Source organism: Salvelinus sp. IW2-2015, linkage group LG23, assembly GCF_002910315.2.
Source record: "Salvelinus sp. IW2-2015 linkage group LG23, ASM291031v2, whole genome shotgun sequence".
NCBI classification, from domain to species: Eukaryota; Metazoa; Chordata; class Actinopteri; order Salmoniformes; family Salmonidae; genus Salvelinus; species Salvelinus sp. IW2-2015.
In genome coordinates, this window is record NC_036863.1 from 10,811,715 (window position 1) to 10,836,094 (window position 24,380).

General features: G+C 39.5%; 1 protein-coding gene and 1 non-coding gene across 2 annotated transcripts in view; one reads left to right on the forward strand and one right to left on the reverse strand.

Moving 5' to 3' along the window:
* The window catches only part of LOC111950486 (glutamate receptor ionotropic, kainate 4-like), a 75,145-nt gene that overhangs the window by 26,450 nt on the left and 24,315 nt on the right, over window positions 1–24,380 (reverse strand). The window contains exons 6-9 of the mRNA XM_070434352.1: window positions 17,797–17,850; window positions 17,174–17,338; window positions 15,144–15,296; window positions 2,092–2,196 (exon numbers count right to left, since the gene is read on the reverse strand). Coding sequence (XP_070290453.1) covers window positions 2,092–2,196; window positions 15,144–15,296; window positions 17,174–17,338; window positions 17,797–17,850 — 477 coding nt within the window. The remainder of the gene's footprint in view (window positions 1–2,091; window positions 2,197–15,143; window positions 15,297–17,173; window positions 17,339–17,796; window positions 17,851–24,380) is intronic.
* Window positions 460–512, forward strand: LOC111951212 (U7 small nuclear RNA). Its single transcript, XR_002875574.1, has one exon. It is a non-coding gene; the product is annotated as a U7 small nuclear RNA (small nuclear RNA).

Below are 24,380 nucleotides of genomic sequence, written 5' to 3' on the forward strand. Positions count from 1 at the left end.
TCCTGATCACGGCCAGTTATGCTACAGCCTGGGATTGAACCCAGGTCTGTAGTGACACCTCTAGCACTACGATGCACTGCACCACTGAGGCGGCCTGGTCATGGAGGAAGTTGTGAGCATCCAAGTATTTAAACCATTAAGTCTAATTTATCCGTGGAGCTAAAGTACTCTGGTGACACAGAAATATAAAGCAGTGTATCGTCTGCGTAGCAGTGAAAATAAATGCAGCGCTTTATGATAATGCTGCCAAGGGGTAACATATATCAACTGAACAGTATCGGACCCAAAATCGAACGTTGTGGAACACCATATGTGATATGTATTTTCTCTGAGTTATGTTCACTAAGGGTGACAAAAAAAAATCTCAACCGGTTAAATACACCAATTTGTGCCAACCATGAGTGAGAAACCCACATGCCAAGTATAGACCATATTATTGTGTTCCCTACAGGTTATGTAAAATGTGCTCTTTTAGTATTTGTCCAGTAAGTTTCCTCAAGGGGAAAGCCCCCCTTCTAAGTAAAAGATAATAAAACAAAAACACTATAGCAAATACTACAGTAATGTCTGCAAAAACAACAGTAAATACTATAGTATACTACAGTAATATCTGAAAAAAAGCACTATTGTACTGTAAATATTACAGTATACTACAGTAATATCCATAAAAAAACACTACAGTGAATACTACAGTAATGTCCACAAAAAAACTTGAGTAAATACTAGAGTATATACACACACAATAGCTTTTAAACTATAGTATTATACTATAGTAAACTATAGTGTTTTTATGTGTGTACCTGCAGGTTTACTATACAGTACACTATACACATAAATAGATATTGGATATGGGTTTGCAAGAGTTTAAGAAATGTATTCATTTGGGTCACACATAGTATTCTGGTAGTGGGGGAAAAAATGCAAATGACATTACATCATGCAGTATGTTCCATCCCAAATGTAACCCCTGGTTACAAACACTGCAGAAAGTGCATGTCATCATACATTTAATTTCATGCGCAAAACACTGTTTCAAAGCCTAAAGATAAATTACTACCTTTACAAGTCATGCCCTGTAGACCAACATTGAAGTTTCCCCCTTTCGACATTTGGATGTCTGATGAAATTTAGCCTGTTGACTGGAAATGCTCGACTACAAATGCTTGCAATTTCATATTTAATCCTTTCACTATTCACTGGTTCCTATTGTAAGATACCTCTGAAAGGAACACTGGCAGGCAGACACACAGTGTCCTCTGCAATGCTACAGTAACTAGGGAGGGCACAGCAAATCTGACTTTCCGTGACATCTTTTTATATCACAGAATCAATAATATTGATATTGTCATGTATTCTTAGCCAGAAGGAGACATCTCAGTAAGAAACAGAAAAGTGTACATGGGAACAATTAAGAGAACATCTTAAAAGTAAAGAAAACATTTTGGGTAAAAACATTGATAAAACAATAACTAAAAGAGCGATAAAATCCCTGACTACACGCTATTCAAAAATATTTTTAAAACCTAAATGCAGTCTACACATCAACCCGACTATGTTGTGAAGCTTGGTTTTTGAAAGCTCTGCCCTCTGACATAATTTATCTTAATCTTAGTATATAATCTAAAAGCAAATGGACTATTATAAATGTCAAATTAAATGGTGGAGTCAAAACATGTCACATTAACTGGAGGCAGGCATCGTGACAGAATAGCACTGGCCCTGCATCTATGGCTGCTATGGCTTGTTTACAAATGCAGTCTTCATGGTGAGGGATCAAAAGAAGTTCTTTCAAACATCGTTTCATATGGTAACTTATTTTTCGAGATGCCTTCATGAAAGATTTATGAGCTAGAGCTCCATCTCTCAACTTTCCCTTTAAATGTCTGCCAAATGGCACCTTATTCCCTATTTAGTGCACTGCTTTTGACCAGGGCCATGGTCAAAAGTAGGGAACTACATAGGAAATAGGGTGCCATTTGGGACTCAAGCTAAACCTTGGCATCAGACTGTAGCTCTTTATATACAGTTATACACAGTAAATCCCAGTCTGTTACAAAGTCAGTGGTTATTGTGTGTGCAGTGTAGCTTTACCTGCCTTAGCCCCTCTGAGCTGCTCTGCACGACCCTCAGGGCGTAGTTGAAGCGGTGGCCTTTGCTGTTGAACTCTATGTGTCCGGTTAGACCTTCCAATTCTACCTGTCAAAGACAGAGCAAAAGGAGAGGACATACTGGGCTGTGCATCTCAATGAGAGCTCCAAATGGTATTGCATTAAAACATATACAAACACAATACAGTATATATAGTCTCTGTCTGGCTCAGTTGGTAAGAGCGTGGCTTTAGCAATGCCAAGGTTGTGGGTCCAATTCCCAAAGGGATCATTTCCTATACAGTTATTGGATCACATTCACATATTAAAATGTTGGCTATGGATCCAGAGTTCTCGCCCCTCCAGAAACCTCTTTCTTAGAACCATAGAACACGCCGATTGGCACGTGTGTTTTTCTGTTGCTCATTCAGTCTTGGAAGTGTGTTTCCTGACCGATTCGGCGTTTGTTTAATGATGTTTGTCCCCCATGAGACACTGTAGACAGGGAAGCCTATTTCGCTTCCTCAAAATCCCCAGAATGAATCTAAGATATCTGCAATTCATTTTTGACTTCTTGTTATTTTGGCCGATGATGTTTAGATGCACAATTTTATATCTAACTAAGGTGTTTGATGCAGTATTTCTCAAGTAACAAAAATGCGTGACGTGTTGTCTTATGTAAACAGCCATTGCTGCTGGGTAGGTCTGCCTCTATGCTATTTGGTAGAGAGCAATCGCCGCAGCTGTTCACCCCATGTTAGTGGGCAAATGGACATCATCAAATCAAATCAAAACCCAACCTTCATTTACCTAGTGTGACGCATGGATGTTCCAAACTCAGTTTTAGACCAGACTGACTTTATGACCAAAATGATCAAATTTACACTTCGTAGTCAATTTAGACACGAGAATAACTGTTTGACTCATATCGATTTCATGTTCTTAGGGATTTGTCGCTTTTTAAAAGGCAGTGGCTCTTTAAAGCTAAGGATCCAGATCCTGTTCTTGCGCATGTGCTATTTTACACACACATTAATTTTTCTAACGTAGCTGCTGTTCACAGTCCCCCTCCCTTTACACTCTTCTGAACCATGCTTATGTTTGCAATGATGATGAAAAAAGAACATTCAATTGCTAATTAGACTGCGATGGGCAAGTTCGTTTTGCATCGCCGGGTGCCATAGTTAATTGCCATATGCTGATATCGTGACGAGAGTAAATAGCTGCATGTACCTCAGCAGCTAAGAACATGAAATCGCTAGACTGCCTATTTGTGTCATGCTTATGTTTGTACGAACATGTATTTTGTGTAAAACATGTAAATAGCTGTATGTAGCTTACTCCTCTCCTGAAAAAAAAAACATGCAATTGTGCTTTTACTTAGTGAGGCATGGAAGGCAATAGTTCGAACAGTTTTGTGTGCAACATGAAGTTTGTAGGCTACACCAGTGACGAGACAAAGGCAATCAAGGAGGGGGGAGCGGCAGTGGAGCACTCAGCACAGCAGCTAATTAGGCAGCGGAGTGGGCACTCAGCACAGCAGCTAATTAGGCAGCGGAGTGGGCACTCAGCACAGCAGCTAATTANAGGCAGCGGAGTGGGCACTCAGCACAGCAGCTAATTAGGCAGCGGAGTGGGCACTCAGCACAGCAGCTAATTAGGCAGCGGAGTGGGCACTCAGCTACGTAAAAACAAATATTGTACAGTCGCTGAAATATCTGTTGAGATAATTGAGATACAGATTGAGAAACAGATTGAGATACAGAAATTCTGTATACGTAGCCATCCGTAAAATGTTTACACACAAAGTGGTGTCTGGACAGAAAGGTACTACAGAGAATCATGTTTTGGTTGGGAAATCATTGCTTTTAGTGCATATGGTTGACAGTGTGTACTGAGCTATTCTGGAGAGAGCATTCCAAGTTTATGACTAAGAACCTGACAAAGTCAACATGTTGCCGACGCTCATAATCGTATCTTGGCTTGGAGACCTCCAGGAGCAGTGTGATTCACTAGGTGACAGGCAAATGACAGGCCTGGATAACAGCCCTGAGAGTGCATACTGTGTGAGAGAGACAGAGCACATTGTGTGTGTGTGTACATGGGTTGTGTGTGTCAGGGTTGGGCTCAATTCAAATTGAAGTCAGTCAATTCAGAATTGATTTGAATTTAAAATCCCCAAATTTCAAAACTTTTTTTTTCTCTTAAAGTTTTTTTTATTTGAATTTGTTGAAATGATTCTACAGACAACAGAACAGGTAGAGGGCAGAACACACACAGATCCCCTACCAAAATCAAACCCCATGCTCTAACAGAACACGCTTCCTCTACCAAATCAAGCCCCACCCGAAAACCAGACTTAAAGCATGCATGATACAATGAGTAATATAAATCAAATAGTAATTAAAAAAACAAACATATTATTTAAATAATAGTTTTTTTTACAAATTCAGTTTGGTTTATGGAGTTGTGAAATTAGCTGGTTCATGTCTTCTACAAAGGATAGGAAAGGTTGCCAGATATTATAAAATGTAATTGTCGATCCCTTAACGAGTAGCGTATTTTCTCTAGCTTGAGATGTTCCATAACTTCCTTTATCCAAATGGTTAAAAGTAGGAGGAAACTGATTCTTCCACTTAAACAGTGTACGACGTCTAAATAGAAGACTAGTAAATGCCACCATGTTTCCCATAGAACTGTTTAGAGGGGTGTCATGATGTGGCCCTTTCTGTGTGTAGATCGTGGCTTTCCAATCTCTCTCTCCTACGCCCAGGTTCTGTTATCTCAGGTCGTAAATTCCTGGTGGAGACTCTCTCCCCCTTTTCCTGCAGAGAGGGAGACCACAGAGTGAACAAAGAATTTCACGTGGCCGAACTCCTACATCTCCAAAATGGGAGAATGAAACAATATGTCCACTTGTGAGAATGGTCCATGGACACTTAACTTCCCCTAGGGCAGCATTCGGAATTTTGGATGAAATGCATGCCCAAATTAAACTGCCTGCTTCTCGGGCCCAGAAGATATGATATGCATATAACTGGTAGATCTGGATAGAAAACACTCTAAAGTTTCCAAAACGGTTAAAATAGTGTCTGTGAGTATAACAGAACTGATTTGGCAGGCGAACACCTGAGAAAAATCCATTCAGGAAGTATTTWTTTTTTTTTTTGTAGTTTTCTATTCAATGCCATTACAGTATCCATTGACTTAGGACTCAAATTGCAGTTTTTATGCCTTCCACTAGATGTCAACAGTCTTTAGAAATTGTTTCAGGCTTGAATTCTGAAAAATGAGGAAGTAAGAGCAGTCAATGAGTGGACCCTAAAGTGTCACAGAGCTTTTTCATGCGCGAGACCGAGAGAGTGCCTTTCTTGTTAACCTTTTAAATTGACTACGTTATTGTCCGGTTGAAATATTATCGATTATTTAGGCTAAAAACAACCTGAGGATTGAATATAAACATTGTTTGACATGTTTCTATGAACTTTACGGATACAATTTAAAAAAAATTGTCTTCCTGTTTTGACTGCGTTTGAGCCTGTGGATTACTGAAGAAAACGCGCGAACAAAACAGAGGTTTTTGGATATAAAGAGACTTTATCGAACAAAAGGAACATTTATTGAGTAAATGAATGTCTGCTGAGTGCAACCATATGAAGATCATCAAAGGTAAGGGATTTTAATTTTATCTCTATTTCTGACTTGTGTAACTGTTCTACTTGGCTGGTTACTGTTTGTAATGATTTGTCTAGTGGGCTATGTTCTCAAATAATCGTAAGGTATGCTTTCGCCGTAAAGCATTTTTTAAAAATCTGACACCGTGGTTGGATTCACAAGAAGTTCATCTTTAAACCTATGTAAAATATGTTTTGTTTTCTGAATTTTTATAATGAGTATTTCTGTATTTGAATTTGGCGCTCAGCAGTTTCACTGGCTGTTGAAGAGGTGGGACGCTAACGTCTCACGTACTCAAGAGAGGTGAAGGGACAGTTATGTTGAGTGCATTTCATTTGGTGACCTCATGAAGGACAGGAAACACACATAACTATATCTCTGAATGTGTACATTTCTCAATTATGGTGTTTGCATCTAATTCTTGTATAATATGAATGAGTAAAGATGAAACTATTTGTGAAATGATGTAATGTGATGTTAACCTTTAATTATGAGAGAATTGCATTCCCTGTAAAGTTGAACTAGTCAGCGGCCACGCCCCCGTGAGCACAGACACGATCTGGCGTCATGGAACCGCCCTTTTCTATTGTTACGAATAAAACCCCCTCCTGAGGAAATCCTCTTCAGACTAAGCAAAACCCCAGTATGAGCTGTTGTTGCAATGGTTGAGTACCAAGACTAGAAATCCATACCAGGTGGTGCATTGGCTACACGGCTGGAAATGGTTAAACTCTGTGAATATCGATCCCTACAGAATAAGAGCAAATATTAGATACTAATTACTAGACTGCAGCTAGAAATTATGTAAACAAAGGACAACCGCCGAAACATCTACTCTAAGAACAATGGATGCCTGACGTATCCATTAAATAGACACTATCAGGAGCCGCCGATAGAGCTACCACCATGAGTAACCAGACTCTGATGAACTGACTCTCCAGCAGATGGACCGACGATTCCAACAGAGAAGACAACGACATACGGGAGTAAATATATTGATTGCAATTATTCCCGAATGAGCGAGCGTTCATGTGCAAAGGATTAGCATTTCAATGAATATAATTATCCACTGTGTGTAGTGATCCATTTTGTCTTTCTCGCTCATTTATCGGTCCACACCCCCTTTTCTTTGTATACCAAGCCGTCATATCGGTTTAGCCCAATAGGGGATCTTCCCTATCATTGTTAGTAACCAATATCTACTGTTTGTTATCCTCTACGGACCCCCATCCCGGATCCGGGATCATCCTCATCAAAAAAGCTGACTAGCATATAATTTCATGAAATCACAAGTCCAATACAGCAAATGAAAGATAAAATCATTTCCGATTTTTAAAATGTTTTACAGCGAAAACACAATATATATTTATGTTAGCTCACCACAATAGCCAAACACACAACGCCATTTTTTCACCGCTAACATAGCTTTCACAAAACCCACAAATAGAGATAAAATTAATCACTAACCTTTGAACAACTTCATCAGATGACAGTTTTATAACATCATGTTATACAATACATTTATGTTTTGTTCGAAAATGTGCATATTTATAGCTACAAATCGTGGTTTTACATTGTGAATACGGCGACAAAATGCACCAAATTGTCCGGAGAAATTTTGGACAGTCACGTAATCTAACCAAAAAACTCATCAACTTTGCTAAAAAATACATGTTGTACAGCAAATGAAAGATACACTGGTTCTTAATGCAACCGCTGTGTTAGATTTAAAAAAATAACTTTAGTACAAAGTACAGCATGCAATATTCTGAGACAGCGCCCAGCCATTCTCCGCCATGTTGGAGCCAACATATTCCACAAAAATACGAAATAACATCATAAATATTCTCTTACCTTTGATGATCTTCCATCAGAATGTAGTGCAAGGAGTCCTAGTTCCACAATAAATCGTTGTTTTGTTTTAGAATGTCCATTTCTTCTGTCGAATTAGCAACTTTGGCTAGCATTGTGGAGCGCACATGTCCATCAACTCTTGGCGCATGGAACGAAAAATTCCAAAAGTCACAKTAAACGTTGAATAAACTGGTCAAACTCAGTTGAAAATCCATCTTTATGATGTTTTTCTCATATGTATCCAATAACGTCCAAGACGGAGCATTTCGTCGTGTATACCTAACGCATTGCAGAAAACAATGTGGTGTTCCCTGGTGCGCAGCTAAATACTGCCAATAAGGCGGACCTGTCACTCCAAAAGCTCTCATTCGGTCTCACATCAAGCTAGACACCCCATTCAACATTCTACTGCCTGTTAACATCTAGTGGAAGGCGTATGAAGTGCATACAGATCCATAAATATAAGGCAATTGAATAGGCAAGGCCTTACACAGAGCCCCATTTTCAGAATTTTCACTTCCTGTTTGGAAGTTTGCTGCCAAATGAGTTCTGTTTTACTCACAGATATAATTCAAACAGTTTTAGAAACTTCAGAGTGTTTTCTATCCAATAGTAATAATAATATGCATATCGTATGATCTAGAACAGAGTACGAGGCCGTTTAATTTCGGCACGATTTTTCCCCCAAAGTGAAAACAGCGCCCCCTATTTCCAAGAGGTTATGCATTTCTATGATTATTTAGTTAGTTAGTAAATAAATGTTTAAGCCAATTGGTGTATGATGATTCATAGTTTAGGCTGGGTTCGTGCAGATAACCAACAATTTACAACATTTGGAATGAGACTGACATAAGGTACAGAATAGTTAATGAATAGAGACTAATTGAGCAGATATTAAAATATCTGAAGAGTTATATTCGGAAAATTATAACTTTGTAATCTGAAGATTTTCCGTGGTGCCCCGACTTCCTAGTTAATTACATTTACATGATTAGTTTAATCACGTAAAAATAATAATTAGAGAATTGATCAAATAACAGTCTTCACCTTTAATGATGCCAAGACACGACAGGGGCCTCCTGTGGTGCCACTCCAAATAATGCTATAATGGCAGAAGGTTCTATAGGTCTCGAGTATCTTAGAAAACGTCAATTACGGGCATGTCCAAAACATGCCCGAAATAAAGTAGCAGGGGCCTGTTTACATCAGTCACAAGTGGGATATATTTCTGGTCTAATCTTGGATAATTTTGCCTTTGACCAATGCAGCCGATTAACTATTTTAAATTGAATTACAGCATGTCTTAGACATATAGATGAAGTATGTATTCTCTGAAGCATACTCTACCAAGTTTCATCTGAAAGTTGTTCACCTAAATCCATTAACCATTGGTTCTTAAGAGAGTTCAGGGAATCCAGATTGTACGTGTTTAATAACGTAAACAGTGCATTCGGGAAAAATTCAGACCCCTTGACTTTTTCCTCTTTTTTAAAATGTTTTAAACTTATTATAAAATGTATTAAATGTTTTTTTCACCCTCAATCTACACACAATATCCCATAATGACAAAGCAAAAACAGGTTTTTAGAAAATGTTGGGGTCGTCGTCCTGTTGAAAGGTGAACCTACGCCACAGTCTATGGTCCTGAGTGCTCTGGAGCAGGTTTTCATCAAGGATTTCTCTGTACTTTGCTCCGGTCATCTTTCCCTCGATCCTGACTAGTCTCCCAGTCCCTGCCGCTGAAAAACATCCCCACTGCATTATGCTGCCACCACCATGCTTCACCGCCGTAGGGATGGTGCCAGGTTTCCACCACGAGTGACGCTTGGCATTCAGGCCAAAGAGTTCAATCTTGGTTTCAGCAGACCAGAGAATCTTGTTTCTCATGGTCTGAGAGTACCAAAAAGGCACCTAAAGGAAAGTCCAAGCGGGCTGTCATGTGCCTTTTACTGAGGAGTGGCTTTCATCTGGCCACTCTACCATAAAGGCCTGATTGTTGGAGTGCTGCAGAGATGGGAGAACCTTCCAGAATTATTTTTTAAATTTAATCAATTTTAGAATAAGGTTGTAACGTAACAAAATGTGGAAAAAGTCAATGGGTCTGAATATTTTTCCAAATGCTCTGTAGATCAAGCTTATGCCCCCTTTGATATAAGGGTTCACTTTAAAAATAGAATCTAGAAAGGAGGTAGGTTGGTGTGATGGGAAGTGACAAGAGTATGAAGATACCTGCAATTGCGTAGTTTTGTACCTGAAGAAATGGAATCGAGGAATATTTAACTTCTCAAAAGATGTAAAATCCATATCAATGTACATGTCGTTCAGTGAGGAGATCCCTTTTTCAGACCAGGTATGAAACGCCCTGCCTAATAATGATGGAGAGAATGAATGGTTCTTTAATAATGGGGCAGAAGTTGAAAATTCACTGAGACCAAACGATTGCCTGAACTGTTCCAGAATTTTAGAGAATGTTTCTCAATAGGGTTTTTAGTGTATCTGGAAACAGGCTCAGCTAATGCAAGTTGAGCCGAGCAAGGCAGCTAAGGAGGTGGGGCCACAGGATGAGATCTTCGGGCTTGTAACATCAGGGATTTCTGTCATCCAATATAGAATGATATTTAGATTAGCTTCCCAGTAATAATATTTGAAGTTCGGAACGTAAACAAGGATTTTTCTCGTTCCAGAAAAAAGCAGATATCAATTTATCTATGGATTTTTTTAAAAACAATATTGTCAGAAAGATAGGAATACATTGAAATAAGTATAGAAACTTAGTTAATTCTTCCGCATTTATAGAGATCTTTGAAATTGTGTGTGACCCAAATATTTCATTTTCCGTCACTGAAGGGCACATGACTAAAATAGGTTTGCATGGCAGAAGGATTAATAGGCATCAATTGACTTTGTAGATTAACCTGAGACCTGGATATTTCACCAAATGTCTTTAGTAGAACCTGGATCTCTGAAAGACCAGTTAAAAAAGCGTCAGACATATATTATAGCATGTCATCCACATAAAGTGAAACTTTATTCGAAGAGGGGGCTTAGAGCATAACATTGATAGTGGTGTTATTAAATATTGCTATGGCTAAAGGCTCAATTGCAATGGCAAACAGCTGAGGGGATAGAGGACAACCCTGTCTTATCCCACGTTGAAGTCGGAAAGTATCTCTACATTGCAATTCAGTAAAGAAATTGGCCTATATGAACCACTCAAGTTTTTTTTATTTTCAGAATATGTGAAATACATGCTTGCCTCATTGTTCAGGGTAAAGTAGAGGAGAATGATTCCTCAAATATGGAAACCAAGAGAGGAGAGAGTTGATCTGAGAATTTTTTAAAGAATTAGCTCGGAAGTCCGTCTGGTCCGTCGGATTTACCACACCGCATAGATTTAATTGCCAACACAATCTCTTCTACAGAGAACTGTTCTTCTAATTCAGCAGTTCTCAGGTTCAACTGAAGGAATATCTAAATTCTCAAAGAAGGTGTCAAGTAAGGTGGCATTACCAGTGGATTCCAAAGTGTATAATTGTCAGTAAAAGTTATGAAAGCATGAATTGACCTCTAAATGATCAATACATGTATTACCCAGCCCATCAGTTATCAGGTATGGATTGATTTGCGGTTCTCTGACACAGCTTTTTTTTTAGCTTGTCAAGTTGAAAGAAGATCAAACTCTGAAGTGTCAAACGTTGTTTTAGTAAATCTGGGGATGGAGAGTGTGAATATGCCTTATCCAAATCAAGATTTATTTGTAAATTCCCCTAGGCTTGGAATATTGCACTTCTTTAATCTTGCGCTGTACGAAATAATTTGGCCTCTTAGATCAAATTAAATGTTATTGGTCACATACACGTGATTAGCAAATGTTTTTGCGGGTGTAGCGAAATGCTTGTGCTTCTAGCGCCGACAGTGCAGTAATATCTAACAAAATACACAACATATACCCAAAACACACTAATCTAAGTAGGAATGAATTAAGACTATATACATAAGGACGAGCGATGTCAGAGCGGAACGGACTAAGATACAGTAGAATAGTATAGAAAACAGTATATACATATGAGATGAGTAATGCAAGATATGTAAACATTAAGTGACTAAGATATTGTAGAATAGTATAGAATACTGTATATACATATGAAAGAAGTAATGCAACATATATAAACATTATTAAGTGACTAAAACACCGTAGAATAGGATAGAATACAGTATATACACATGAGATGAGTAATGCCAGATATGTAAATATTATTAAAGTGACTAGTGTTCCATTCCTTAAAGTGGCCAGTGATTTCTAGTCTATGCCGCGGGCAGCAGGCTCTAATGTGCTAGTGATGGCTGTTTAACAGTCTGATGGCCTTGAGATAGAAGCTGTTTTTCAGTCTCTCGGTCCCAGCTTTAATGCACCTGTACTGACCTCGCCTTCTGGATGATAGCAGGGGGAACAGGCAGTGGTTCGGGTGGTTGATGTCCTTGATGATCTTTCTGGCCTTCCTGTGACATCGGGTGCAGTAGGTGTCCTGGAGGGCAGGTAGTTTTCCCCCAGTAATGTGTTGGGCAGAGCGCACCACCCTCTGGAGAGCCTTGCGGTTACGGACGGTGCAGTAGAAGTACCAGGCAGTGATACAACCCGACAGGATGCTTTCAATTGTGCATCTGTAAAAGTTAGTGAGGGTTTTAGGTGACAAGACAAATTTCTTTAGTCTCCTGAGGTTGAAGAGGCTCTGTTGCACCTTCTTCACCACACTGTCTGTGTGGCTGGTCCATTTCAGTTTGTGTATGCCAAGGAACTTGAAGCTTTCCACCTTCTCCACTGCGGTCCCGTCGATGTAGATTGGMGGGGGMGGGGGGGGGGMTTCCTGCCTTAATTGATTCCCATACTGTTGTAGGAGACATTCCAGGGGTTTGATTTAGCTTGAGAATAGCTTAATTTGAGATGATATAAAAGCAAAAAAGGTTTCTTCTGATAGCAGTAGTGAGTTAAGTTAATTAGGCTGTGCATTTGGTATAAGTAGTTTCATAGTAAGCGGAGAATGATCCGAAATGACTATGCTTGGTAATCACACTCCGTGATAAGTGGCAGAAATCTATTGTCTTGGTAAAAGTAGTCTATAATTGAGGTCTTATGAACTGGTGAGAAAAAAAAGAACACCCCCTAGCTGTGGGATTGCGGAAACGCCACGCATCAGATATGCCAAATGTCTTAAGAAATAGCTGAATTGTGGATAATGTCTTTGATGAAGATGATACTTTAGTAGAACTATGATCCAGATTGGGCGACAGTACACAATTCACATGTCCATATTTGGTTATCAAGATGTTTTTTGTTACGAATGAACTGTTATCCAAATTTGGTGCATGCATTTCAGCCAAGATAACAGGTGCATTATACACAGTCTTCATACTACAATAATGAAACGACCTGCTGAGTCTGCCTTTACACTTGATATTGCGAACAGTATGTTTTTACTAATTCAAATGGCTGCTCCTCTAATTTTAGAATGAAAATTGCAATGATATGATTGACTGATCCACTCTCCTTTTAAACAAGTGGTCGAAAGTGCGGAGATGTGTCTCCTGAAGAAAGGCGATATCTACTTTAAGTTGATTTAAATGAGAAAAGGACCCTTAAATCACCCAGTGAAACATAACATTACAGCTTGCAAAAGTGACCGAGCAACCAGCTGTCCCTCTCATGATATTAGGCCTAGCCATATAAATTCAGGTGGAAAAAGGTTAGATGCCAGATTACAATAACAACATTTTTCGAAAAATAGCTAATAAAAAAAAAGAGTTGAAGAACAATATTTTTAAAAAAAACAGTACTCTGAAGTCTGGTATGAAAAAGAAACACACCATGGTCACCTAATAGAACAAGGTAATCCCGACGCAGATATCCACACATAATGTGCTTGTAGTGGGGAACACTAAACCTATCCAGAAGAGAGCCCTGCTGAAATAGTGAAGGTTTTAAAAACAAGTTGCGCATAATAAATAAATAAGAAATACTTATTTACAACTCAAAACTAGGCTATTTTAAAAGAAAGTCTAAAACATTTTATAAATCACATATTACAGCAATACCACTAAGTTAGCAGCAATGTCTTTAAAGAAATGACGAAACCTAATAATAGAACTTTGCTTTATCTACCCTGGATACTGGTACCATCGATAAATATAAATGAGCAGCTTCATGGTAATAAAATAAAACTTTAAAACAAAAGGAGAATTGACTCACCAAAACTAAGGCACTAACGTAACCTAATAATAATAATAATAATAATATCAACTGATGCCAGTGGCAACGCTATACAGTATCTACAAAAGAGAGACTGAGTCTGCAGTGGTAGACACATTCGTCCATTACCCTAAATCACCAAAAATAGGTGAACATTCAGCCATTTGCTTCATCTGACCTCGGTAGAATGTTCGCCTTCATGAAGGCCATCGCCTTATGGGGGTCTTGGAACTCTTTCTCAGTGCTGTTGTATGTTATACGGAGCCGGGCAGGAAAAGCCACACCATACCGAACATCGGTCCGTCCATGGAGCAGACTCTTGACATGGTTGATAGTGGCACGGTCACAAGCATTCGCTGGGGGCATAGTCTGGGAAGACAGAGATGGGTGCTCCGTTGCATCGAAGTGGGCCAAATTCTCTGGCACGCCGAAGAACATCAATACAATCCTGATAATATTGTAGTTTAGCCACAATGTCGCAAGGTTTTCCGCCAGGCTTTCTTGCTTGAGAGCCCTGATGTGAGCGGTCTTCAAGGACGTCTTTATCGAATTTGAGGGTTTCCTTCAATAACTTTGAGACCGATGAAGTAGAACTTGAGCCCAGGTCCTCAGCTACCCCCATGATCCTGATATTGGATATTTGTATATAACCTTGTAAATGTATGCATTGTTCCTTTAAGCTAGCCACATCAGTTTTGAGCTTCTTAACTGTGGTTTGTAGCATAGACATGTCGTCTGAGCATGTTGACAAGCCTTGTTCCATGTCGGAGACAGTTTTCTTAACTGTACAAATTATTGCTGTATGCTTTGCGAGTTCATTCTTGACTGCTTGTAACTCCGACTTAATGAAATTAAAGTCCTCACTGAGCGACTCCTTGAGTTACGACTTGAGTATAGATTAAATGTCCGCTCTGATGGCAGCAAGAATCTCGGCCTTCAAATCCTCGTGTAAATTTTTTTGCCGAGTGGAGGAGCCACTGTTCCCACTTGTTGAAGAACTCGAGCTCCTCGTCTTGGCGGTGTTTCCTAATTCTTTTTGGGTCAAAGTGCAAAGAAAGTATTAAATAAATGCAATTTCAGGAGGAGCTCACTCACTAGCGCCCCCCAAATTTAATTTTTTTTGACAAACATAGCTTCTCATTTTCAGTTTATTGAGAAGTCATTGAAAATGTCATTTTTTCAATCATTGGAATTTCAGATTACCTTCTGAATTGACTGCCTTCAATTCTAATTGACCCCAACCCTGATGTGTGTACACATGCGTGCGAGTTGTAAGCGCTCACCATCCGTAGGTAGTTCATCAGGCTGGTGCCGTGCGCCCAGATTTTGGGTGATTGGCAGGTTAGCTGTGTGGCGCCCACACTCTGGCTGTGGTTGAGCTCCCTCACAGCAGACACCACCACATGCATGGCATCATACAGCAGGGCTGGGGAGAGCTGGGGGACAGAGAGAGGGGGGGCAGAGAGATATAGAGAGGAGATGGTAGATGATTGAAGGAGAGAGGGAGATAGAAAACAGATATGTAGAAGGTTAATAGAGATATATAGACAAAGGGAGGAGAGAAGAGAGGTGATGGGTAGAGGGTTAAAGGAGAGAGAGGAAGAAGGATAAAAAATACAGGGTTGAGAGAGAGAGCAAGACACACACTCAAATGCTGGATTAGGAAATCAGAGAGTCTCGATACTAAGCAATATATTTAGATATTCCATCTAGTGATAGTGTTTCTCTCTAAGTCTGAAAGAGCTTCATTGTAGGAGTGGGAGGAAACTAAGAAACTAATCCTCCTTAAATGTTCCGCACAATGGCAGGGTGGATTCCAGAAAGATATAACAATACCCATCTGAATATGATGGATATGGTATGGATATGGAAGCTCGCTTACTGCTGGTGAATACAAAGTAAGCACGCAGAGTCGTGTTAGAGAATGGGGAGAGAGAGTAGGCAAGAGTAGGCAAATAAATTAATATTCTACAATAGAGTAAAAACAACCTAGTAGTTACAGTAGGAACACAGCTAGCTCTGTTGTAATGTAACATTGATTAACAAAGCCCAAACTGTAGGGGGAGATTCAATGTGGATTCTTTGTCTCCTTAATGTTGGCGTCAGAAAGCACAACACAGCATCTTAAATCCAATGAAAAGTCCATTAATTAAAAAAGCATTTGAAATCACTTAATTAATCAGAATGTGTTGAGGCAAAACTCAAAACCCCAGGTTATTAATTGCACATTCGGCTTGCGTGGGAAGAGTGTTGTTGTTCCTTGTGTGCTTTGTGCCATAAACATGCAATTACTTTGGCTGGGGTTAGTTTGAAACCTTAGCCGAAGAGGACTGTTAAATGAGTACACTTGATTGAGTGAATGCACTAAAACCAGTGCACAGCCATAAGGGTAATAATGCACAGCTTTTCATCTGTTGTTGCGAGGCAACTGGGGCTTGGTAGATTTTTTGTCATGTCAACAAGGCTAGGGAATCACCATGTCAGCTCTTAACAATATATGGTAAGGGGGCATGTGAGCTGCTCAGGGAAAACTCTGGGCCCTAGTAATAGTATTTCCTGGAAGGTCACGTGGTCAAGAATATCTCTTAACCCTACCGGTGAATTTGTATCCATCTCTGCTTTCAAGGACTCAATTACGGACACCATTTGTGAATCATGTACTTGTTATTCCACACAATAACAATCATGGACTTGTTATTCCACACAATAACAATCATGTACTTGTTATTCCACACAATAACAATCATGGACTTGTCCTATTCAAACAATAACAATCATGGACTTGTTATTCCCACACAATAACAATCATGGACTTGTTATTCCACACAATACAATCATGGACTTGTTATTCCACACAATAACAATCATGGACTTGTTATTCCACACAATACAATCATGGACTTGTTATTCCACACAATAACAATCATGGACTTGTTATTCACACATAACAATCATGGACTTGTTATTCCACACAATAACAATCATGGACTTGTTATTCCACACAATAACAATCATGGACTTGTTATTCCACACAATATCAATCATGGACTTGCTATGAAAGGCCTACATGTTATTCTTACAAGTAGCAATCACAGACATTTTCCCAAACCATGTAAAGCACAAATATTGGCTGATTGTGTTGTTGCCATGTCTTTCTGACCTTGTGTTGTGATGTCTTCCTATGTCTCATATTCTGCCTTTACTTTGATTTATTTAGCCCGCATTTGCCAGGCCGTTATTATAAATAAGGACTTGTGCTTAATTGACTTGCCTGGTTAAATAAAAAATACAATCAAAATGGAGCTTTGCTCACCGGGACCCCAGTGAAAGGGGCATGGTCACAGTTTTCCTGCCAGGAGCGGTTGAGGCTGAGGAGGAGGTCAGGGAAGTAAGGATGGCTGTGGTTGAGGACAGAGAAGCCAAGGATGTTGACCCAGCGCTCCACCGGGATGTCATCCAACTGCAGCAGAGAGAACTCCTGTATGCCAGAAGAGACACCAGGGGTGCGTTCAGTCGGTTTAACATTTTGCTGCGTGTACATACTGAACAGCACATTTGCACCAAAACGGTACGCACCGTTCAACATTCTTCAAGGTATATTTTCCCGTTTGGTGGGTGTGGTGGCCTTGTGAACACTGATCTTTAGGTGGGACTTGAAGCAGTGAGTGATGTATTTTAAGAAAACGCAAAACTTGTGGAAAAGCATACCACACGCAATCACCCTCTGAGCTTTGCTTTCACCTGTTCAGTGCTTTCACTTAAATGCAGATGTAGGAAAATGAGACATATGTAACTAGTCAAGACTATTGAAATGCATGCACAGCTAAAGAACCAGTTTTGTGTTGAAACAGGCTGTACTTAGAATGAGACACATTCTGAACTCAGTTTTATTGACCTAATTCCATGGTAAAATAACATTTACATCTGGGCTCTTACCATTGTGGTGAAGATGTAGGTGTAGTAGACGGACAGCATCCCCAACTCTGACGCCTGACAGAGGGAGCGATGGAGGCGGGAAGGAGAGGAAGGGAGGAAGGAAGGAAGGGGGCTGTAGAATCAGTCTGCTTTCACTCACCCCAAAATAGTACATTCTCACAGCAGTAGTCTACACAGTGGAATATAATTTGTCTAGGGGTCAGTGTATGTCTTAATTTCTGTGGAATGCCTGAGAAACTTACTTTAATGAACAAAGGTCAAAGAAAAGGGAGGAGAGTTCCATTTTTGTCTGTGTCCAGAATATATTTCCCATGAGAGACTGTGCTGTCAAATTGATCATGAAAAATGGCTAAACTTGATAAACACAAACGTTTAACCTCACAACAGATAATACATGATCAGAATTGCAGCCATATGACTTTTAGCCCAGTTTTTGTAGAGTACTAGTACAAATCAAGCTGGTGCACTGGAAGAGACACAAGTCAATTGGCAACGGCTTCTGACAGGCTTGGTCAAAAATCACATTGAGAAAAAGGTTGTCAAGTTTGCTCTGCATCATCTGCCGTTAACACTGAGGCAAACAACAACTTAAAGGCAAACTTTACAACCAGGAGATAAGGAATGTGTCCAAAATGGCACCCTATTCCCTATAGAGTGCACTGTGTTTGACCAGGGTCCATAGGGCTCTGGTCATCATGGGTCCTGGTCAAAAGTAGCGCACTATATAAGGAAGAGGGTGCCATTTCAGACACAGCCAAAGAGTAAGAAACCGTAGCTGTGCTTTAGAATATTTCAAACTTTTAGAGTAGTACTTTCTTTGCCCATCTTATAAAGGAAATTGATTAGGTTTAATAATGAAGAAATGTAAGGTTTTTCAAGGGGGGAAAAATAAAAAATGTTGATGAAACTTTCTTCTGCATAATGTTTTTCTAGTATTTTAAGGTCTGAATCTGCAGACAATACATTGTCTCCATACAATGTGGATGGAGATTGTGAAGCGTATTATGTTTTGTTCCAGTTACAATGCCTCTATGCTTTTTACATTACCCTCAAAGCAGCCGGCACATAAAACTATTCTGAATGTGTATTTCCTCTACATAATCCACCTGACTTCAATTTGCTGCTTCCTGAATCCACATCATTGGTTAGCTCACAAATAATGATGCCTCAAGCCCAAGCAGCTTCTTGTCTGTAAAATAATCAAGAATTTTCACACTAACATGATGTGCTTTTAGAGCAACCACTTCAATTATTGTCCTTGGAAAGACATCCATTTTATTTTGGGTGATTTTTCAAGTTTATTGGACAGAGAGGCATGGAAGAGGGACAGGAAAGGAGGGAGGAGAGATGATGTGCTAGAGGGGAGTGGGGCTCGAATTCGAACCCACGCCAGCACTGACATACATATGAGCTCTGAAGGCGCGGCGGCAGTAACCAATAGACCACCGCAGGCCACAGTCGGAAACATCTACCTAAAGTTCTTGAATAGTAGAGAAAAAATAAACTCCGTATTCCATGTTGTCAGCAGACATTAGTATTCTCTTTATGATGGTTGGGGAATTTGCCTGGGAAAACATATTTCATGGTTTCATATTTTCAAAGTGTTAATTTCCTCCTGTCCCTTGGGATTACTTTAAAGGAAGAGAATATTCGAAAAACAATGTGACATTTTTACTTGACAACTTTTTACTTTGCAAACCAATCATAAAAGGCAGTCAAATAAATAACTCATGCCAATGTGGTTATTATAAATTCATAAGAACATGACTCAAAGCTTTTCCACGGATCTTTGAAACTTCTATTAGATGCGTAACAGAAGCTGTCTAATACTAGTGCTTACTATTCATGTGTTAAAATAGTAATGCTTTTAGTAATGTTATTACCAAGCATGCACTGGTAAACAACCAAAAAGGTACAAACACTTTTATGTAAATTGTTACCATGTAGGTATTATTGGATACAAACAAGCATAGTGAGTCATATAAACAGATATTGAATGGGAAAATGTTAAACATTTATACAGTTTGTCTACGGAATGGTCAACCAAGTAACACCATTAGATGAACATTCCTTGGGGTAATCCTAGTTGGATGATACTCTGTTTGCAGGGTTGGGGAGTAACGGATTACATGTAATGTACATGTAATCTGTTACATGTAAGGGATTACAAAAAACGTTAACTGATCTGTTACGTTACCAGCAAAAATATTGTAATCAGATTACAGATACTTTTGAAAAACTACATGATTACTTTGAGTATTACTTTTGAGAGAGGATGTTTGCGGGGAAAATATCTGACACTTCTGTTTTCTCAATGACAATCAAATCAACTTTGAAAGAAAGGTGCAAGTTAAAGTTTGTTCCGCCTGAGTCTGACCGCAAGTCAGAGACCACTATGATAACACACCAAATGTGTTTGATGGATCGCGGGAAAAGAGCAGGAATACGCATTTGTAGGCTACAGTCCAAGCTATGTCTTCCAATAGTGCGACTGCTGTCGGCATCCAAAGATTATCCAATTTGAATAAATGTTTGGAGGTAAGGATGACAGCAGTGGTGTAGTCTACGGAGATACGGATATAACTTGTTATTGATATCTACATAGCGCAATGATGTGAATAACACTGCTGCTCTCTCATTTAGCTATTTGCCCCAACACATTGTGGTTGTAGATGTCTGTTCACAAATCTAAAATGTGTATTTGAACCCAACAATGGTTGAATTCAAGAAGTTTAAACTGCCTATCAATCATTTTTTTTGGAACCAGTGGACAGCCAGTTAAAAATATGCACTTGAAATAGCTGCATAGTGTGGATCCCTGTGGTGCTTTTATTTCTAATTCATGCGGATACAAAAAACAAAAAAATCCATAGTCCTAATGGACACAAGCTCAAACACTTTTGATAGATTTAAAGCTCCAATCTGTAGTTGCTCCGCACACACACACACACACACACACACACACCCACACACACACACACACACACACACACACACACACACACACACACACACACTACCACCACCACACTACACACACACACACACCACACACACACTTGAAGTCGGATGTTCGATTCACTTAGGTTGGACCCGTCATTAAAATAGTTTTTCACTTAATGCAGCTGGTGGCCACACCAGATACTGACTGTTACTTTTGATTTTGACCCCCCCTTTGTTCAGGGATACATTATTCCATTTATGTTAGTCACATGTCTGTGGAACTTGTTCAGTTTATGTCTCAGTTGTTGAATCTTGTTATGTTCATACAAATATTTACACATGTTAAGTTTGCTGAAAATAAACGCAGTTGACAGTGAGAGGACGTTTAGTTTTTGCTGTGTGTGTATGTGTGTGTGTATATACAGTTGAAGTCGGAAGTTTACATACACTTAGGTTGGAGTCATTAAAACTTGATTTTCTTGTTAAAACTATTTCATGCTGCCACCCCCGTGCTTCACGGTTGGGATGGTGTTCTCCGGCTTGCAAACCTCCCCTTTGTCCTCCAAACATAATGATGGTCATTATGGCCAAACAGTTCTATTTTAGTTTTTTCTCCAAAAAGTACGATCTAAGTCCCCATGTGCAGTTGCAAACCGTAGTCTGGCTTTTTTTATGGCGGCTTCTTCCTTGCTGAGTGGCCTTTCAGGTTGTGTCGATATAGGACTCGTTTTACTGTGGATATAGATACTTTTGTACCCGTTTCCTCCAGCATCATCACAAGGTCCTTTGCTGTTGTTCTGGGATTGATTTGCACTTTTCGCACCAAAGTACGTTCATCTCTAGGAGACAGAACGTGCGGAATTATGGCTGTGTGGTCCCATGGTGTTTATACTTACGCACTGTTGTTTGTACAGATGAACGTGGTACAGGCGTTTGGAAATTGCTCCCAAGGATGAACCAGACTTGTGGAGGTCTACAATTTTTTTTCCTGAGTTCTTGGCTGGTTTCTTTAGATTTTTCCATGATGTCAAGCAAAGAGGCACTGAGTTTGAAGGTAAGCCTTGAAATACATCCACAGGTATACCACCAATTGACTCAAATGATATCAATTAGCCTATCAGAAGCTTCTAAAGCCATGACATAATTTTCTGGAATTTTCCAAGCTGTTTAAGCCTGAGCCTGATGAGCCATACATTTTATGAGCCCTACATTAAAGACATTTAATGACTCCAAGCTCAAAAAAGCCCAAATGATTGTGCCATTATCCAATACATATATGATATAGGCTACTGCACATTAAGTACGACAGAAAATTGCTGCAAAGAAACCACTACTAAAGGACACCAAGAGGAAGAGACTTGCTTGGACCAAGAAACACAAGTAATGGACATTAGACTGGTGGAAATCTGTCCACTGATGAGTTCAAATTTGAGATTTTTGGTTCCAACATCTGTGTGGTCTCTGTGAGACGCAGAGTAGGTGAACGGATGATCTCCGCATGTGTGGTTCCCACCGTGAAGCATGGAGGAGAAGATGTGATGGTGCTTTGCTGGTGACACTGTCTGTGATTTGTTTAGAATTCAAGGCACACTTAACCAGCATGGCTACCACAGCATTATGCAGTGATACACCATCCCATCTGGTTTGGGCTTAGTGGGACTATCACTTGTTTTTCAACAGGACAATGACCCAACACACCTCCAAGCTGTGTATGGGCTATTTGACCAAGAAGGAGAGTGAAGGAGTGCTGCATCAGATGACCTGGGCTCCACAATCACCCGATCTCAACCTAATTGAGATGGTTTGGGATGAGTTGGACTGCAGAGTGAAGGAAAAGCAGCCAACAAGTGCTCAGCATATGTGGGAACTCCTTGAAGACTGTTGGAAAAACATTCCAGGCGAAGCTGGTTAAGAGAATGCCAAGAGTGTGCAAAGCCGTCATCGAGGCAAAGGGAGATGTAATAGTGATGTCGTCACTATTATTCTACAATGTAGAAAATAGTAAAAATAAAGAAAAACCCTTGACTGAGTAGGTGTGTCCAAACTTTGACTGGTACTGTATATATCTCCATTGATTCTTGAAGAATACAATTTATAAATGAGCTCAGTTCAACTGTCACACTCCATGAGAACTCAAAATATAAGCTAGTTTTTCTCCAAAGTTTGTAAACAGTGTAAATGTAAACAAACTTTGTATAGCCTCATAACAGAGTTAAAACAATAAGTTTGATATCATGAATGGTCAGTCCTTGCATCCATAGCGCTGTCTATTAATCTGAAAGTGGTTACATTTCTCCAGACCCATCCCTCAGCCTCCATCCCTCCAGACTCATCCCTCCCTCAGGCGGGGCGAACATTTTGTTATCGTTTCATCTGTGGATTTGCCCTTTAAACAGCTGCATATTATCACAATATCAGTGTCACCAACAAAAAGGTAAACAATAGGCCTATAGCAAATGTAGCATATGGCATTCCTTTTTCACATGTAAATAGCACTTTTCAGTAGTGCTCAAAGCATGCCATTCCATGATCGAAGCATTTATTTTTCAACTCAAACCAATGAGCCCAATCAGTCCTCCATGATAACAAAATCACAATCAACAGAGTAGGGCTGGCTAATAAGTCATTAGTTTTGGGGTTATGCTCAGGTAAAACAATGTCTAATCTATACTTCCAAGTCCTATTTCTTGAAGATCAAAGGGTATAACATTTATTGGAATGACTGGAATTCTGATAGGCTTTGGTTATTAATGTAAAGATAAAATTGAAATCGTATTATATGTAGTAGGAAGCGATGGGTTAAAGAAGCCTACATAACCAACCCATAAAGTAAAATGTAACATCCATATATGGCCAGCTATGTAAACTTTAACATTGATTTATCCTGCAATAGATGTCGTTCAATTGGTAACATACATTTTTGTCTTCTTCTAATACCTCTTAAGGGGAAAGCAATCTAAAACTAACTGAATAATCAGATTAATGAATGTAATCAGATAGGCTACTTGGGGCAGCTGTCGTTCTGCCTGAATAAGGCAGTTAACCCACTGTTCCCTGGTAGGCCATCATTGTAAATAAGAATTTGTTCTTAACTAACTTGCCTAGTTAAATAAAGGTTCAATATTTTTTTTCTTTAAGACTACGTTACTAAGTTTGGGTAGTCAAAAAGTTACGTTACCGATTACAATTTTGTCAAGTAACTGTAAGGGATTGCCTTTAGAAAGTAACCTACCCAAGCCGGTTTGTTTGAACCCAGCTTGTTAGTGTAATGAATGTAGCCACTACTAGTCATACTGTATTGCCAATCCCAAATTGCCTCCTAGACCCAACGCTCTATGTACCTGTGGAGATCTGAGAGGATTTGATAGATGTAAGCAATATGGTGAAAATTCCACTGAACCTATCTATCAGAGGTCAAGGTAGAATGATGTATTACCATATCACTAGCTAAGCGTCTATAAGAGGTTACGCGTAGCAGTGTACTAGAATATTGGACTGTTGGCTTTCATACTTTTCGAAATCTCAGCGCAGCTCAAGCAATTTCTCCAACTGTCAACACATTCAAATGAATATAAAACGCATACCAGAGATGCGTTGGTTGGGAACAGTGGGAAGGTGTGCGTTCGAGCTGTGCGTCACCG